Below are 19,764 nucleotides of genomic sequence, written 5' to 3' on the forward strand. Positions count from 1 at the left end.
AAAAAGATCAGACTACAGCAAGTACGACCAACAAAACCAAAACAGATATGAATCATCTTTCATCAAGTCAACCTAAAATGTCTATTCTAATGCAACATTTAGAAATGTAAAGATAAAGAAAACAGAGCATGCACAAAATGTACTTTATTTTACAGGATGAAATGTGAAGGTGTGGAGACTCAGTGAAGATGTAGAGTAAAGGTATCTTTCATCCCTCTCTGTACCCTGGTGCAGTGGAACAATTCTTGTTCAGCCTCATAGTAGCATGATCCCGGTTCCGATTCTGGATTGCTGAACTCCTGCAAATAGTGAAAGGACATTTAGATGTCTATAGGACAACCATAACATTGGAACCATTAACATTGTAAAATACTCAGTGGGCTAGGAGTTATTCCAACTTAAGACCCTAGGGAGGACGAATGACCTGTCGAACTGCAGCAACCTTGTACTTGTTCATATGAATTTGAGACTAAATGGGGGGTCCCTTACACAGACACAGACAACTGTAATTGGACAAATAGGTCTGAGCTTGTTTTATGCAGGGTGCATCGTTTATTACGCACCTGTAGTTAAAAAGTTATTCACACAGTATATGTCATCACTATGTTGATAGGTTAGTTTCAGTCAATTTGGAATTAAAAGTCTAGGTAGCCTAGCCAGTGTGTTTGTGGCACACCTTGAATCTCAGTGGCATGATGTGCTGAAGGATAAGTGGGCAGGCATTGCCAAAGACACCTACATGGGATTCTGATGTTAAGTTAAACCACCTCGGCCACTACTTCTTGCAGTACTTGAGGAACAACTTGTTTCCATAAACCATTCATAGACATTCCCTTCCTAAACCAGACTATAGTCTTGAGACTCTCTCTTTCTCTCTCATGCTGGGTTAACCGATGCGAAATGGCTAGCTAGTTAGCAGTGGTGCGCGCTAATAGCGTTTCAATCGGTGACATCACTTGCTCTGAGACCTTGCTCTGCAAGGGCCACAGCTTTTGTGGAGCATGGGTAATGATGCTTCGTGGGTGACTGTTGTCTGTGTGCAGAGGGTCCATGGTTCGCGCCCGGTTATGGGCGAGGGGACGGATGTAAAGTTATACTGTTACACTGGCACTAAGAAGACCTCCTTTACCATCAGTATAATTTGTTGGCATTGGGAAATGATACAACAGTTACACCTCATTAAAAGACCTAGAGGTTTCTGTTTTATGTTGTTTCACTTTGAAGACACTATCTATGAGTGGAGATGGCCCCTAGTAAAGTAGACAGCCGACATGGGCTACAATCTATAGTAAGTAATGCCTTCTCAAAATAGCTTATGTTAAACTCTGTCACTCAAATAATGTTGTCTGATACCACTTTTGAACATTATGTGCTCATATATATGTGACAAAGTGAAAATGTAGAGTTTCCATCAACCTCACGTGCAATGTAGATATCAAAGAACGCAGCAGTTCGCGGGTAGAGTAGTGAGTGAAACCATTCACTTCAGGAAAAGGTGTGATATAAAGTTTCCTTTCATTATGTTTTGTTGAATTCCTAAGAATATTTGCTGCCATTGTAGTAAGGTTGGCAATACGAGAGGTCTTTGGACTTACCATTTTTGTATTATTTTCTAGTCGGTTTTGAGTGCTTCTCCCCTATTTGGGAAGTTTGTCTGCCTGCTCCTCAGTCTGAGAGATATTCTGAGAGCAGGTTCAATGTCTCCTTCCTCTGTATATAAAAAAACTGTTTAAAACTGTATAACACAATAGTGTCTTTGGAAAACGGGTTCATATATCCTAAAGTCAATAGTGAATGTGACTATGTATATATTTATTTTGCCGTTAATGTATTTACACAGATACACCTTGTACTGGGGAAAAAAGGCAACTAAAATGTGATGTTTCGTCGCAACAATGCCACAGATGTCTCAAGTTGAGGGAGCGTGCAATTGGCATGCTGACTGCAGGAATGTCTACCAGATCTGTTGCCAGAGAATTTAATGTTAATTTCTCTACCATAAGCCGCCTCCATCGTTTTAGGGCATTTGGTAGTACGTCTGACCGGCAGCTCAACCGCAGATCACGTGTATGGCATTGTGTAAAATCAATTAAATTGTTACATGTTGCGTTTTATATTTTTGTTTAGTATATAAGCATATCATTATATCATTATACAATTCATGGTATCAGGCAAGATTGGGTCTAGGCTTCAGGTATTATGGGAATAGCTATTCAGGGTTGTCGCTGTTTTATTTCAATCTAGCTCGCTCACCCGCTCTGAGCAAACCTTTCACCACGGCTGGCAGTGGCTAGCTGGAACATTAGTCTTGCGATTCATTCCATATCCATTTGGCTAGTCTGACAAGCCAACGTACTTCACAATTGTCAGTCACGGGTCAATAATGTACAGATATTAGAAGTGTGTCAAACACATTTAATGACAAACCATGTAACTATTTAGATAAACATATGAATTACCTGTTGCCCAAAGTTCAGCGCAGGTGTTAGCAACTGGTTTGCCATGTTCAGAACATGTGGCCACAGTGAGAAAGATTTGCAGTGGTGACATCAGACCATCCGGTTAAGTAGCCAAAATAATATATGAAAGTTAATTGATTGGGTTAAGGTGAACCATCCCTCAAACTAGTGGACCAATGGAGACTCATTGTCTACACCTCCCTCTAAATACCACCCTTCACATAAATACCACCCTTCACAGAAAAAGCCCAAACTTAATCAAACTGGCAGTGAAAACAAAGAAATCGAGAGCCAAGATGTGAGTAGCATAACCAAAAGGTAGAAAATACAGGCAAGAGCGTAGGCAAAATGGATTCAATAGGATTGGTTGTTGGGAAAGATTAACTGAAAACCTTTAAATAATTTCTGTTTTGCTCTCACTTTAAAATAGTGTTTGCAAGTTTTGGGGTTTTGCTTGATGTTAAATACATTTTGCTTTCAATTGTTTAGTTTTTGATTAACACATTTCACTCTTCCTTGAAAATACGTTTACATTAGAAACTTTTATCGTGTTTACAATTAATTTTTGTCTAAATGCAATACATATGGGGTGAAATTTGCCCCATGAAGTATGATTTAGTTTCTCCCAGTCACTGTCCCACACTCCAGTACAGTAGGTGGCAGCAATGCACCATAATGTCGGATGCCAACCGACGATAAACCTGGTAGTTTAGATTACTGAAAAGGATGACCGACTAAATGTTCAATATTTAAAATAAAAAAAACTTTATTTCAGAAGAATCAGAACAATTCCATTCAGGGGGTTCCCCATCTTGCTTTACAGAATAAAAATGAGCAATATTGGCCAACTCGTAGACATGCACTTTGCAACACATTTCCTTACTCCCCCCCCCCCCCCCCCATTTTCAACCTTGTTCAATAACCAGGTTTCCATCCAACCTTCTTATGCAAGCAAAGTACGACAGATAAAAAGTAATGACAGGCCTGACGGAAACAAATGTCAACTAGACAAGGTGGAATGTGTTGGTAAAATTAATTATGCGAGAAATGTCAGTGGAAACACTTATGCGGAAATATTGATACAATAACCATCATATCTACGTAAACTTGGGAGTCACGCGTTGACATGTGGTCCTCCCACTACGACTAGTCGGGAAAGCGTGCGGTTCATTAAACTACAGAATAAATCAATTAATATAACTCGCAGGGTGGTGAACGTGTACGGTAATTAGCTTGATGTTACTTTCCAATAAATACCCAGGGTCTTATTCTGGTGACATGATAGTCAATGCTTGGCTGCTGTTTGAAAAATAAAACTCACTCTTATCCACATCTCATGTAGGCTATATGTGTGCTCTAGCAAACTTCGTGCTGTTGGTTAGAGGACATATGCCAATAACAAACGGGGCACACGCTATATAACACATTTTTTGGTAACAATCAGTGGGGTTAAATGCGATAAGGAAAAGCTAGTTCAATGGGTTTCGATACATCGGAATTTAACCGCAAAATGCATTTTTATTTTCACTAGATCACGCAGCCTTTTATTTGCAACAAGTCAATTGGATGGAAACATCTTTGGTGGGAAAATGCATATAATGCCTTATGCACATAAGAATATTTGCATGAAAATCTGTCGCCAATTGGATGGAAACCTAGCTATTGGTGTACATTTTCTTGAGAATAGATAGACATACGGGTCCAGACAGTTGAGTAAGATGTTCTCAGGGTTGTACTTTAACTTGAAAAAGGAACATATGAAGGCTCAAATATATATATTTTTATTTTCTCATCTGCTTTTGTGGGATCATGGATTGATACAAATCACTTGGGGGGGAGGGGGGGGAATGTTACAAAACCTAAACAACTTAGCCCCTATTAAACAACCCCCCAAAAAAACAACCCAGGTTGAATTAACACCAATAGATATTTAAGAAAAAGAAATATTTGAACATAACTATGCAATCTCTGCCTCACTCGTAAAGGGATTGTAATCAGACAAGTACTTGACAGAGCAGAATGTCAGATTAAAGTTCCAGTTGGGGGAGAGCGTGAATGTCAAGGGACAGTGAGCACAGTTCTCAGTTTGGAACCGAGGGACGGGTTTGAAATAATTGTTTTGTGGTGTGGACCTTTTGTTGGGGTTCAAATACAGAAGAAACAAAACCCTACTTAACCCATAAAGACAGTTTGTTATACCTACACTGCTCCGTTGTGGCTTCTAACAGGGCAGCACCTCATTACAGTATCATTCACACAAACAGGGAAGGGGTATGTGGCTTTGTTGTATATATCAAATAAAAAAAACAGGAACTTAAAAATGGCAACGCCCCGCTTAGTACTCGTCTGCCTGGGTCTCCACCTTGTAGCCGTTCTCATTGGAAACGTAGCCCTCCCCCGACTGCACCGAGTCCTGGTCCATCATCAACCCATCCTGGCTGTTCTCCTCTGGCTGGGGCGGTGCTTCCCCCGCCTCCCCGTTACCTACATCGTCCTGCTCGGCCGAGGGGGGCAGGAGAGAGCCATGCCGGTCTTCCCTGCGCTCCCCGCCACCCCGCTCCCTGTCTCTCTTATGCTCCCTGTCCTTCTCCCTGTCCCCCCTGTGCCTCTCCCGGTCCCTCTCCCGGTCCTTGTCCCTGTGGCTGCGCCTCCGGTCACGGTCCCGCTCCCTGTCTCTGTCCCGCTCCCTCCCGCCGCGCTCCTCTCCCACCTCTCCCCCTTCCTCACCCACACTAGGCTCTTCAGGCATCTTCTCTCCTCCCTCCCCCATCATACCATCTCCAAGCCCCATGCCCTCATCCCCCTCGCCACCCTTGCCCCTCTCCCGGTCTCGCTTGCGCTCTCTGCTGCGGCTCCTCCTCTTCCTTTCACCCTTGTCTCTGCTCCTCTCCCTGCTATGACTGTCTCCCCCTGGTCCTCCTCCCCCCCGCTCCCTCTCTCGATCTCTCCTCCTGCCACCCCCTACGCTCTCCTCTGCGGGCCCTGCCAGGCCCAGACCCCTGTCGCCCCTCTCCCTGGAGCGGGAGCTGCGCCTGCGTCTTTCCCGGGACCGGGACCGCCGTCTTTCGCCACCGCGCTCTTTCTCCCCCCCACGTTCACGCTCACGGCTACGCTCTCTGCGCTCCCCTCTGGGCTCAGGTCCACGTTCGCGCTCTCGTTCCCTGAGGTGAAGAGAAGGGCAAAAATAACAGTCAACTGACAAACCGCTACAGAAAACTTCAAGTCAGTCACACCAAAATGTCCAATCTCTAGACCTCTAGACTTGCATAGATCTAAAATAATTGGATCGATGTAAATAAGGAATATGGTAATAAATCCCCTTTGTCTTCAGATACATTTTCTATATTGCTACATCTATCCATTTCTTTCAGGTCTAATGGATAGGGCCTATTTAGAATAGGGTAACATAACCCTCTCTTAGTGGACCACCAAGAGCCCAGTGTAGTTACTCACCCTCCAATTGGGGGGTGGTCATCGTAACGTGAGGTGTCGTCTCTTCCAGAGTGCTTGATGTTGACGTCAGCCCCGCCTCTCCTTGTCCCACCAAGACCACCGCCTGGTTGAGGATACATTAAATTTGTCTATGATTTGTATTTAAAACTGACTAACATTAAAGGGATTCATAAAATGGCCAGTGCGAAGAGAATCTGTTAATTATACAGTCACAGAAATCATGTGCAGTTCCTCACCTAGCCTGCGGGGATGCCATCCCTTCACAGTGCGGCCTCTCTCAACATCCACCAGCACTCTCCTTCCATCGATCTTCTTCCCGTCTGCATGCTTGTAGGCAGCTGGAGGAAAGGGAGGAGGGGGGGGGGGGTGATGAGAGAAAGGTAGAGGGGTAAGATGGAGCTCTGCGATTTCAAAGGTAAGGTTAACAAAGAGTGCATGAATATACTGACCAGGAGCAGGTGAGGTAGTGTGGAGCTGCTCTCTGGGCAGACAGACCATGTAGTGGTAGACCTTTTTCCACCACTAAATGCTGCATTTACCTGCACATCGATCTTTTTTGAAGATGTACCACAGTAAGTATTTTGTTGTGCAAGCACTTTACTTCAGTAAATCTTTATTTTGAAAACATTAAAGTGGGATAAAGAAAAGCATTCTAGCCGCAAATTACAAGTGATAGCAGATAGAAATGTTTTTTTTTTGTGAACTACGCATTAAATCATTCAAATCTCAAAACATTCCATTTTATTATATGCGTTATATAATATATATTTTTTTAAAAACATTGAAGTTTGGCCTATAATGATTGCACTGTTTCACGTGGAGCACCAGAGACCGAAAAGTGAAACGCCGCTTAAAATAATTTAAATCTTACTTAGGTCAAGTGACCACACTGTTAGAGGGTCAACCTCTTACTGTTGCATGGCTCCTTTTACCTTGAAGCTAAAGGTCATAGTTTAGACCAGGGGTACTCAACCTACGTGGCCCAGAGCCTGCTGCTTTTCTGTTCTGCCTCAATTGCCAACCTGGTTTCCCAGGTCTAAATTAGTCCCTAATTAGAGGGGAACAATTGGGGGATGGGGAAACTGGCTTCGGGGTCCAGAGTTGAGTTTGAGGAGATTAGACCAATCAACGGTCTTGACATTGCCCACGACTATAAGCTAATACATCTAAGGAAGCAAGCAAAAATGCTCAATATCAATTATATGCATACCCTTAAATTATAGTGTGCCGCATGAAAGGCTCAGGTAGCTTTGGCTAAGATTTTTACCTACAACTATGCATTTAAATTGCTCCATAGTAATTTTGAAAATACACAGCCTTTCATAATTATAAATTTCATCTCATGGGATTCTGTGTAAAAATGCATTAAAAGCTACCAGTGTCAGCTAGAGACCATTACCAATAATGCATTATTACTGAATATTGCGTGTCCCTAGTGGTTAGCCTAGAGTTTAAGAGTGGTGGGACAGTAACCAAAAGTTTGCTGGTTCAAATCCGAGCAGACTAGGTGAAAAATCTGTCAATGTGCCCTTGAGCAAAGCACTTAACCCTAATTGCTCCTGTAAGTCACTCTGGATAAGAGCGCCTGCTAAATGAATTAAATGTAAACGAGTGGTCCAAGTAGTTGACAGTACTTTGATGTGGAGTGAAAAATGCTTGTGCACTTGAAATAAGACAGTAATTCATATAGCAACATACTATTTATTATATTACCCAACCTGACAAATTGATGAGAAATGCATTTGTGCATGTTCACCTAATTGTCACATCTACAACTTCTTACCCAGAAGGAACATCGAATATGAGTCACCTCCATGGATCAAACAGCCACCCACTTAGTCTAGCCTCTTATAGGTGGAATTGGGGATTTTATACCAGTAGCCAGGTTTCCACCCAATTGGCGACAGATTTTAATGCAAATATTCCTAAATCCGCATGAAAGAAAATGTGAATTTTCCCACCAAACCGAATTGTTGCAGATAAAAATCAGTGCGTGATGACGAAGTTCATGTATATTTATTTTTTATACAAACATTTAACAACCAATTGTCACAAACTGTTGCGTTTAATAGTAAATGTGCCTACGCTGGTCTTGGCGTGTGCTCTAGCCGACAGCTCGCATATACAGTAAGGGTAGGCTAGTCTACACAAGATAATGGATGAGAGAATATTTGTCAAACAGCAGTCAAGCATCATGTCACCAGCATAAGAACATAAACATTTATTGGAAAGGAGAATCAAGCTCATCGCCATGCACTTTCATCACCATGTGAAGTTCATCATTCATATTTTATCTGTAGCCTATTTTTGCATGGTTGCCAGAGTCGTAGAATTGGAGTCGCTTGACTCCAAGTTATTACTTCGATAAGACAGTAATTACTATCAATATTTGCCCCTAAAAGCACTAACACAGCGATTTCACACAATTAATTTTACAGAAAGATCCCACCTTGTCAAACTCCGCATTAATAAAATTGTACCGAAACTTCATGTTTCCATCACAGCTGTCGCGATTTGCTTTAATACGGTATGACTTTTCAAAAACTGGATGGAAACGTGGTTAGTGACAAACCAGGTGGATACTGCCCTGCAAATGTTGACACCTTAGGCACATCCTGCAATAGCCATCATCACTGGCACGACCACTTCTGGTGTTCTTAGCCCCCAGTTCAGTGAGACATAAAATACCAGTGACATTGGTTTGAATATTTACTCCAATTGCCAGAATACACAACCTTGTATGACAATGCTGCTTATTACACAAACATATATTCTTACCCTATACATGTTGTGCTTCAGACTATAGTGAGGCTAATGTAAATTAGGTTGCCTTACATACAACCTCTGCGCTTGTAATACTTGTCTGGAGGGGGAGATATAGTGGAGGGAATCATCGCGATATGAGAAAATGTGTCAAGTTATATACACATACCTTAGTGGAGGCTTTATGGGCTGCTGTGTTTGTTTTGACCAACTATCTTACCACCACCTGGACAAGAGCGCAGTGTCGGACTCAGAACCTCCGGGAGCATAGGGCTTCCAGTTGCAAGCCAAATTGGCAGGCTCCAGCCACTGCCAGATTTAACACCACAGTCTGCAGCTTCCGAGTCAAACTCAGAACACACACACACACAAATATATACTCCCTTGGCCCAGACAGTCTTGGGATCAGTCTCTTATGACCGAAGAATTCGGCAGGATCCATGATGACCCATCCTGGCCTCTACACTGGTCTGCTGTGGTAGACGATCCAATGGGAAACGGCAGAGGACTCTTTCCTCTTTATATCCAATTAGAGGGCCTTACCAGAACCACTCGCTTTTATAGCCAGAGGGCCTTACCAGAACCCCCTCTAGATCATAGCAAATCACTGTACTTTCATGACACCTCACAGGTTTATACTACCAGGGGGCCTTACCACAACCCCTCACTAATCAATCCGGGTTTGTCTTACCACAAACCATAACCTTCTCAACCAATCAGAGAGGACTTCACTCAAAGGGGGTGGGTTGCCTTAACTCAACCCCAAAAAGAAGGCCTAATACATTCTTACTATACAAGCACACATATGGTGCATATCAAAAAATAATAATAATTAAGAAACAAAAGGTGTGCACCTAGAGAAAATTAGATAAGTGTTTGGTGTAGGCTAGAATAAATGTAGGCAAGTTCAAGTGGTGACATGTTTCCTCACTTGACTGGCTCTATTAGCTGTATACACCGGATTCTTACAATCAGCTGTTGTAAAGAGATCTGGGGGTGAGATGACAGCCATGTCTGAATGAGCTATCGCTATGCTCGTCGACATCTGACTTGCCTAGTTATATAGTAGAGACAAAACTACATATGTGCATAAGTATGTGCCTTCCTGTAAAAGTGTTGAGTCCCCTCGTAAGCCTATTCTATTAAAGCCAGCTCGACGCACACAAGAAAAGACCTTAACTTACAATGCTAGGGGATTTCGTTTTGGGCGTGTGGTCTTTTTGATGCAATGTTATGCAAAAAAAAAAATCATTTTCGTAATGATTATGCAAGAGAACCTGAAAATACTGTTTCAGACAACAAATACTAAAATAGTAAAAGCACCTAGGCCTATATGTAAAATAATTAAAAGGGATACATCTGAGGTGGCTTTAACACAAAAGGAAAACTCAAAAGGCACCCATTAACTGACTAATAGCCTGGGGGTGCGTTCAATGGTCAAAGCACAAGATCAGTCTTATCAATGTCAGTATTGTTCAAGCAACATTTAAGCAGCTTCAAAAAAAATGTGCTTTGCCCATTGAACGTAGCTCCTCTTCCCTAAATAGGAGGATGGAGGGTGGAAAGAAAGCTTACCCATCATACAAACCCATCATACCAACCATATACTGAGCTGTGGTAGTAGGGTGTAGATGTATCATAACCATCATCATCTGCAAGCCAGCTCTGGCCAATAGCCATCACAGATAGGCGGCTGCAGTGGCAATGAGAACAACAAACAGTTAATACACTGCAGCGCCAGCATTGACATCCCCTCACAAGTCAACCCTCACCTGAGTCACATCATACCAAGGGTGGGCGACCTTGGTCCTGGGGAACACTATTCCCTGCCTGTTCATTGCACCCTGGGTGCATGACCCTAAGTGTTCCAGCAATGAATCAGCGGCCACATTCCAGGCCAGCTACACTGCAGTCGCGCTGTGCAGACTTGCCTCATCACCAACTAGCAGTCAGGCGTCAGATTCTTATTTTATATGATTTTTAGCTGACATGTAAAACACCTACCCAGGTGTTGTGAGATCTGGCAAGTAGTCGGCCTGGAAGGTGGCCAGTAAATAGCAATCTTAGAGAGCAACTGATTTACACCTGGAACACCCTTCTGCCTGATAATTTGTTTAAATTCGATCAATGAGAATAATACCAGCTGGCATGGTAGCTCGCCAGGACCAGGGTGGAGGACCACTGATATGAGCTGATAGAAATGGCCCAGTGTCACAAAAGCACAGAGATGAGGGTACCCAAGTTAACCAGACAAGTTAGGGGGAAGAACTACCCTGTTGGTGACCTGTAGCTTACCGTTGGTTGTCCAACCAGGAAACCTACCTGTTCCACTGATGACTTAACACTCCTAACTATTACAGGCCTAACCTACAGCAAGCAAAGACATTCAAGGTGACCAGAAGAACAAGGCTTAGAAGTTGTTTATACATACAAAACATAGGCCAAACCTTCCCACCAAATGGCACCGCCACATACAAGTGTCATGGCTGGACTAACTGCACTCACTCAGACAAGTGCAGTACAGAAACCCGTTCGTAGCCTTACTTGAGTTAGTCAAGAGGTCATCATGCGCCACACAAGACAGACATCACACAAAACTCACTCAGCACCTTGTTTCCCCTAATTAATAACATATCGCCATTCTAAACTCAGTTGTAAAAATGTAAAGGATGGATGGATTTTGGGGACCCTTGTGTTCAGAGTTTTAATCTTTAACTCGTATGGACCGTGGATCCATATTTTTAACCCCCTTCCCAATAGGCTTGGGCAGTATACCGTATACCGGGGTATTTGGAAAAAGACACGGGATGGTTTTTCCCATACCGTCAACACCGTTTAAACTATTTGAGGTTCATTAATACATTTTATTTGTAGCTACTTAAGTAAACACCCACAATCAACTTGTGCAATACGTTAGGAGACAAAGAACAGAGTTCTTCATTTCACCTGTCACATTATTATGAAGCTTACAGTAGTCCCCAGTCATGTGGTGCTTGTTCACAGGCACACAACTACAAGAGAGACCGGAGCCATGGGAGTGACTCACTGTTGTGCAGCATGCGCCAGGTGACTTAATTACACTATGGGAAGTCTAAAAGTTAACTGCCTAAAATGTGCCAACTTCTGCATTTGGTTTACTAATTGAGTAGCTAGTTAGCCAACTAGCTAAGTGGTTAGCTTCTTCTAAATCAAGTGTTCACTTGGTAAAAGCAGAGAATAACCTCCTGGATTAAGAGCCTCGCTGGCAAATATTGGTTGTGTGCTTGCAGCAAACTATCATTTGAGTTACAAAATGTTAGCAATGCGGTCGTTAGCATTCTAACCGGCAATACCGAATATCCCAGTATGACACAAGGTCGGTATGAGGGTATGACAATCTGGATACCGCCCAAGCCTACTTTCCAGCTAGTTCTCCTTCTCTGACCCTTTTCATACCATTGTGCCAATCCAAAACATACTCTGCTGGCTTGGATACTTTCCATTCATGTCCTCGCAGCATAATCAGGCCAGCGCAGTACAGCTCGGTGTGGCTCAGCAGTGTGAACACAATTTATTTATTTTTTTTTCTTTTATACATTTGGCAGATATTAAGAGTGGCCCTAGGACTATGGATAAATGTGAAACCATCGCTGATCCTGGCCCTTCAAAGGGAAATCGCACCAAGGACAGCATAAGCTGCTTGTGCTGTACAGAAAATAGCTACATTTTAAAAAAAGAGCCTAGCCAGTTTACTCCATAAAAGGTGCTATTCAGTCAAGAGGGTTCCTCCTGCACTGGGCAAGAGTACAAGGTGCTGATGGGGTTACTGACTTTTAGTTAACCCCAACTGGTACAACTTGTAAAGCTATAGTGAAATTCTAACCATTTGTATGGCCGTAAAATTGATCTAGCTAATTTTTTTTCGGTACCTTTCTTTTCAGTCCTTCAAAAAAATACTATCCCACCCACGTACCATCCCAGCATTCAGACTCATTTGAGATTAGGTGGGTTATGAGGGGGTTGGTCTCTCGTGGTACTCACAGTGCATGTCTCTCTCGTGCTCGTACTCTATGAAGGCGTAGCCTCTGGGCTTCCCTGACCTCTTGTTGTAGACGATGTAGATCTGGAAGAGCACACAGAGGACCAATTGCCACTAATAAATGTCTCATAAATTGTATTATAAAACCAAAGGGTGGTTTAGGAGACAAAGACTAAACTTACCCGTTTGATGGGTCCGTAGACCTCAAACTCACGGCGAAGCTTGGATTCCGTGGTGTCATAATTCTGCAGCAATGATAACACAGTTAACATCGATCCAATCAGAACTTAGCGGAAACCCCCTTTTCAAATCAAATTTTACTTGTCACATGCGCCAAATACAACAGTGTAGAGTTTACTGACAGCCTGGTCTTAGAGTTGTCTTCAGAACACACTTCTGGGCTTCATACCATTCAATAAAAAATGTAAGTTATGCTTCAAGAAGTGGCTGCCTGGTTTTCATTTTATTGCGGAGAATGTATGCTTAATTTGTTATTAATCACTACCTGGCTTTTGTATCAGTGGCCAAGACAGGATGGAAGGTAAAGATGCCATGGAACATGGAAGGTAGCCTGTATAATGCACACTTACCACACGAGCCACAAACAGGGTCTTGAAGGCATCCCCCTGAGCATTGGGGTCATTGTGTGGATCCCCTAGAAGGCAGAAGAAAATATTATAACCTGACCATCAACTTTCAGTAAATTGTATGAAGATCACAAAAGCTCATCCATGTCAACTTACAGAGCTTCAGTTCTGTCTCCACAACCGTCTGCCTCCTCTCGATCTTCTCCCTCCTCTGTAAAACAGAAACAGGTTAGCTAGGCCCCTCAGACTCAAACCCCAAATTGTTACTTTATATCTACATTAGAGCCATGTACTAGTACACCCCACGGAAGATTTCCAGTCTTATTCAGATACGCATTGAGGTTTGACTAAAAAAGTCAAAAGAAATGGCCACAAAGGGAAGCGACCCCTCTACCAATGCTCACCTTCCTCTCCAACCTCTCATCGCGAGTTTCTGCCCTAGTGGGGGGAGGGGCATCTCTGGGGTCCTATCAAAACAGTCCAAAAGTTGAGGGCCAAAGGCATTCAATCAAATAATATACAAAACAGCCAACTATCCATCTCATTCACAAAGAGTTTAATTGCACAAGAGCTAGATAGGTTTGCCTTACCTCAAAGTGCCTGATGAAGGGAGCGATGCCACAGTATGGCTGGTTGTGGTGTTTTTCATGGGGAAGCTTCTCCAACTGGGTCAGAAATGGTATGGGGTCCCGGGGCGCAAATAGGGCCAGCAGATTGGGGGGTAAAAACTGGGTCATCTTTCACCTGCAGCGAGAAAAAGAGATGTTTAGTTCATAAACTACGTAGTTACTAATAATATGCAGACGGAGTTGCATCAGTGTTGCCATTAAACAGTGTGGACAGAGCCACAAAGGCTTGGAGGACCATTGTGACAACCATGGGCAGCTCAATTTCTTCTGCAAAGGTAAGGCAACATCTTACTTTCATGTGTGGAACTAGCTTCGAAGCTAGTGTCTAGGAGAACTGATCAATGTTACCAAACAAAGCTCAATCTTCCCTTATCTGGAAGCTTCAAGGAAAATAACACATTTACAAGGATAGCTAGCTAGAATAGTGAATGGTTTAGGCTGACTGCTGGTTATTCATATACACACAAAATTATAAAAAGCAAAAATGTCAGATTTGACCGAGTTTGTTCATAAGGAAAATCAAACAATTGGAATAAATGCATTAGGCCATAATGTATGGATTTCACAACTGGGAACACAGATGTAGCCGTTAGTCAGAGATACTTTCTTGGGGGGTAAGGGCGTGGATCAGAAAACCAGTCCGTATCTGGTGTTGCCACAATTTGCCTCATGCAGCGTGACATTTGCAGTGAGTTGATCAGGCCTGTGGAATGTTGTCCCACTCTTCAATGGCTGTGCGAAGTGGCTGGATATTGGCGGGAAATGGAATACCTTCTGGTACACGTCAATCCAGAGCATCCCACACGTGCTCAATGGGTGACATGTCAGGTGAGATTGCAGGCCATGGAAGAACTGGGACATTGTCAGCTTCTAGGAATTGTGTACAGATCCTTGTGTCATGGGGCCGTGCATTATCATGACGAAACGTGAGGTGATGGATGAATGGCACGACAACGGGCCTCAAGATCTTCACGGTATTTGTGCATGAAAATTGTCATCGATAAAATGCATTCGTGACAGACAAATGTTATTAGTTGTATGTAGCGAATGCCTGCCCGTAACGTAAACACACCACTTACACACCCCCCCCCCCCCCCCCCCCGCAGGCAAGTGTATAAATAGTGCACACAGCCATGCATGCAATCTCTATAGACGTAGAATGGCCTTACTGAAGAATTCAGTGACTTAACGTGGCACCATCACAGGATGCCCACCTTTCCAACAAGTCAGTGTGACAAATTCCTGCCCTGCTAGAGCTGTCCCGGTCAACTGTAAGTGCTGTTAATGTGAAGTGGATAGGGGTTCTTGCAGTTGCAGGAATGCCCATATGCAGGAACGCCCCGAATTTCGGGACGCAATTGCACCTTTCTCTAGACTAAAACGAACAACGTCACCAAATGTAATCATAATATGCGCACGAACTGTTCCAAACAGTTTCGGATGAGGACGCCTTTAGAGCTAGTTGTCTGGATTCCAACTAGACACCTCAGTGTTGGGCTAACGTTAGCTAACAACGCAGTCAAACAATGGACCACCCTGGATAACGTTAGCTAGCCAATCCACCAACGCATTTAAGTTAGTTAATTGCAGGAAGACCAGACACCTAAAACGAAATATGGCACATTTTAACATGTATATTTTAGTTAACGTTACATATTCCAGTTTAGTTAACGTTACATATTCCAGTCTACCTAACGACTGTCCACCATAGCATAGGCCTCGTGCCGCCACTCAGGGGTACTATACATTTATTCCCTACTCACCTCAGCTCTTCATTCAATCCCTTTAAAACTCCGAGAGCCCGAATCAGGCAACGTGGAATAAGAGCGTGCGCTCTATTTGTTCAAAGCAATATGTTTTCCCACAGATGAATATACTTCAGCAACCGAGAGATACAGAGGATTCAGCTTGGTTAGCTTCTTGCCAGGGGGAGGGAAACGATCTGTCCTCAACTTAAAATGGCGGTACGCCGTAAAGGGACGACAATATCGCAGCAGTTCCTCTAATGTTTCACGACACTTCGGGCTAACTTACGTGATACCTGGTTTCTCAGAGAGGAATGGGAAGAATCTCAGGTTTGGCATGAAATCTTTCCAAATGTGAGATGTTTGTTTTGAACGGAGCTGTCAATCCAGCAGATTGTAACATCTCTGAAAAAAATACTGTAACCTACCTCGGTGTAAAGATCACCAAAAATCTTAAGGCTGTGAATTATCTTAATTTGAACCCTGTAACTGAATCTGTCTACAAAAAAATTATCCTCATGGTTAGGGAGGGATTTAAATCTTCAAGGAAGAGTGGTTTTATCCAAAACTGAGGGGCTATCCTATCTTTTTTCATCTATTGACATTCCCAAATTTACTTGCTGTACCTTAGATAGGCTTTTGTAAAACTTCATATGGAAAAGCAAGCCACATAAGATAAAAAGAGATGTTATCGCCAACAGGGTTTGTGATGGCGGTCTAAATGTCTTCGACTTCACTCTCTTCAATCAGATATCAAAGGTCAACTGGATTAAAAGGTACATAAAAATCTTCATAGTTTCTGGAATATTATACCTCATTTTGTTTTTCAGAAGTTCAGAGGGCTTAATTTTTTTCTTCAATGTCCATATATTGTGGGTAAACTTCCTGTGAAACTGGCGGCTTTTCACAAGCAGGCTTTAATGTGCTGGGCTTTGTTGTATAAACACAACTTTTCACCTCATAAATGTTTTATATGGAACAATGGGTCGATATTACATAGAAACAAGATGTTATTTAACCATAAATGGTTCTCGAAAAACATTGTCCTTGTCAGCCAATTAGTTAATATTAGTGGGAATCTATTTACACGGAGAGAATTTATGGAAAGATAGGACTTTGTGGTTTCAAGCAAGGAATATGACACTGTTATTAAAGCTATACCTAGTGGGGTAAAAACTTTACTTCAGAATAATGCATATTTTGGAATATCTCTGATTGTAAGCGATATCCAGGTGAATGGCATTGGTCTACTAGATACGAAATTCAACAATCGTTTATTAAGGGATGTTTTCTACAGGAAGTCTATTCCCTCTGCGATATTTTGTTGTGCTTCATCGTTTGATGTAAACTGGCGCCGTGCTTATGTAACGGATGTGAAATAGCTAGCTAGTTAGCGGTGGTGCGCGCTAAATAGCGTTTCAATCGGTGACCTCACTTGCTCTCAGACCTTGAAGTAGTGGTTCCCCTTGCTCTGCAAGGGCCGCGGCTTTTGTGGAGCGTTGGGTAACGATGCTTCGTGGGTGACTGTTGTTGATGTGTGCAGAGGGTCCCTGGTTCGCGCCCGGGTATGGGCGAGGGGACGGTCTAAAGTTATACTGTTACATTGGTGCCGTGACCCGGATCACTGGTTGCTTCGGAAAAGGAGGAGGTCAAAAGGGGGGTGAGTGTAACGGATATGAAATAGTTAGCGGTGGTGCGCGCTAAATAGCGTTTCAAATGGTGACGTCACTTGCTCTGAGACCTTGAAGTAGTGGTTCCCTTGCTCTGCAAGGGCCGCGGCTTTTGTGGAGCGATGGGTAACGATGCTTTGTGGGTGACTGTTGTTGATGTGTGCAGAGGGTCCCTGGTTCGCGCCCGGGTATGGGCGAGGGGACGGTCTAAAGTTATACTGTTACTCCACACAAATTTATGGTGACCAATAAAGTAAAGGAGATCTCCTTTAAGATTATCCATAGATTCTATCCGTGTAATAGCTTGATTTCTAAATATATACCAGATGTTACCAGTGAATGCAGTTTTTGTGATCTAGAAACTGAATCTAATGAACACTTATTCTGTCATTGTTTTTGTAGTGAAGTGTTCTGGACTGATGTAAAACTATATCTTGGCCTCAAATTGCATACAACCATTGAAATGTCTAAGTTTGACATATTATTTTACTACACTGATTTCATAAATCTCTTTATTTTATTTGGAAAAATGTTCATACACAAATCAGAATTTATGAAGAAAAAGCCCCTTTTCTTATTTTTTTAATCTGATTTGGAAAACTATTTAGAGTCTTTAAAACGTATACAAAACAAAATGTTTTAAAAATGTATTCGCTTTATGTCTATTTGAATTGATATAATGTGGATTTGTTTTTTTTGTTTTTTTTCTCATTTCTTTGTGGAATCCCTCTGGCTGTTATGTTTTTGTTTTGCATGTTACTGTTAATAAAAAATAATATTTATTTTAATCTGCTGACATTTAAAAAAATACAATTTTAAAAAAGGGAAGAGAGAGGCCCAACTCAGGGGAAAATATGTCTCCCTCCAGCAGGTGGCATTTTTCGTTGTTTCACCCATCAAGCAAGGAGTTTTTGTATGGAGGTCAATGAAAGAGTGTCGAATATGGTAAACAATTAAAAAATAATGGCTTATTTTCAACCTGAGGTTTATTTGATCTAATAGATGTTTCGTAATGCTTAAGTTGTTATGAGTGTACTGATATAAGTAGGATACATAACATCCTGACAACTTTGAGAAAAAAACACTTTATATCAGGGTTGTCTCGAGATGGATATGCATATTCGTGGTATAAGGCTAGTAGCATAGCATATCTCTCCATTAAATACAGGCGGCTGATGTCAACAACCCTCATTGAATTAAAAATTGTCAAAGACTAGCTCCAGCCTACCTTTTTTTACGGTCGGATGCCAAGCAGTTGTCATACCAGGCGGTGATGCAACCGGTAAGGATGCTCTCAGTGGTGCAGCTGTATAACTTTTTTTAGATCTGGGGACCCATGCCAAATCTGTTCAGTCTCCTGAGGGGCAATAGGCATTGTCGTGCCCTCTTCACGACTGTCTTGATGTGTTTGGACCATGATAGTTTGTTGGTGATGTGAACACCAAGGAACTTGAAGCTCTCAACCCGCTCCACACCAGCCCCGTCGATGTGAATGGGGGTCTGTCCAGACCTCCTTTTCCTGTTGTCCACGATCAGCTCCTTTGTCTTGATCACGTTGAGAGAGAGGTTGTTATCCTGGCACCACAATGCCAGGTCTCTGACCTCCTCCCTATAGGGTGTCTCATTGTTGTCGGTGATCAGGCCAACCACTGTCATGTCGAAAATAAACTTAATGATGGTCTTGGAGTAGTGCTTGGCCACACAGTCGTGGGTGAACAGGGAGTACAGGAGGGGACTAAGCACACACCCCTGAGGGGTCCCGTGTTGAGGATCAGCATTGCAGATGTGTTGTTGCCTACCCTTATCACCTGGGTGCGGCCCATCAGGAAGTCCAGGATCCAGTTGCAGAGGGAGGTGTTTAGTCCCAAGGTCCTTAGCTTAGTGATGAGCTTTGTGGGCACTATGCTGTTGAACACTGAGCTGTAGTCAACGAACAGCATTCTCACATAGGTGTTCCTTTTGTCCAGTTGGGAAAGGGCAGTGTTGAGTGCAATTGAGATTGTGTCATCTGTGGATCTGTTGGGGAGTTATGCGAATTATAGTGGGTCTAGGGTTTCTGGGATAATGGTGTTGATGTGAGCCATGACCAGCCTTTCAAAGCACTTCATGGCTACAGTTCTTGACACACTCAAACCAGTGTGCCTGGCACCTACCCAGTTCAAAGGCACATAAATATTTTGTCTTGCCCATTCACCCTCTGAATGGCACACATACACAATCCATGTTTTATTAATCTCAAGGTTTAAAAATCCTTATTTAACCTGTCTCCTCCCCTTCATCTACACTGACTGAAGTGGATTAAACAGGTGACATCAGTAAGGGATCATAGTTTTAATCTGAATTCACCTGGTCAGTCTGTCATGGAAAAAGCCGGTGTTCCTAATATTTTGTACACTTAGTGTATGTTTCCCTCACATCTTAAGCTGCCTAAAGTAGGATG

General features: G+C 42.7%; 2 protein-coding genes across 3 annotated transcripts in view; both read right to left on the bottom strand.

The window, feature by feature from the left end:
* The window catches only part of LOC139420919 (uncharacterized), a 439,502-nt gene that overhangs the window by 215,480 nt on the left and 204,258 nt on the right, over positions 1-19,764 (bottom strand). The window lies entirely within an intron of this gene.
* LOC139420900 (small nuclear ribonucleoprotein 70 (U1)) lies at positions 3,203-15,873 on the bottom strand. Its single transcript, XM_071171310.1, has 10 exons — positions 15,673-15,873; positions 13,871-14,024; positions 13,685-13,747; positions 13,437-13,491; positions 13,284-13,348; positions 12,876-12,938; positions 12,696-12,777; positions 6,149-6,250; positions 5,913-6,015; positions 3,203-5,620 (listed from the first exon to the last, which is right to left on the bottom strand). The coding sequence occupies exons 2-10, from the start codon at positions 14,015-14,017 to the stop codon at positions 4,795-4,797; spliced, it is 1,506 nt and encodes a 501-aa protein (XP_071027411.1). The 5' UTR covers positions 14,018-14,024; positions 15,673-15,873; the 3' UTR covers positions 3,203-4,794.

Source organism: Oncorhynchus clarkii, chromosome 12, assembly GCF_045791955.1.
Source record: "Oncorhynchus clarkii lewisi isolate Uvic-CL-2024 chromosome 12, UVic_Ocla_1.0, whole genome shotgun sequence".
Lineage (NCBI taxonomy): Eukaryota > Metazoa > Chordata > Actinopteri > Salmoniformes > Salmonidae > Oncorhynchus > Oncorhynchus clarkii.

Excerpts from the sequence above, each read along its gene's own strand:
- LOC139420900 (XM_071171310.1), bottom strand. The coding sequence starts at position 14,017 with ATGACCCAGTTTTTACCCCCCAATCTGCTGGCCCTATTTGCGCCCCGG. Across the intron at positions 13,492-13,684 it reads ATGAGAGGTTGGAGAGGAAG|AGGAGGGAGAAGATCGAGAG; the intron begins GTGAGCATTGGT and ends TCTGTTTTACAG. Across the intron at positions 13,349-13,436 it reads GGAGACAGAACTGAAGCTCT|GGGATCCACACAATGACCCC; the intron begins GTAAGTTGACAT and ends TCTGCCTTCTAG.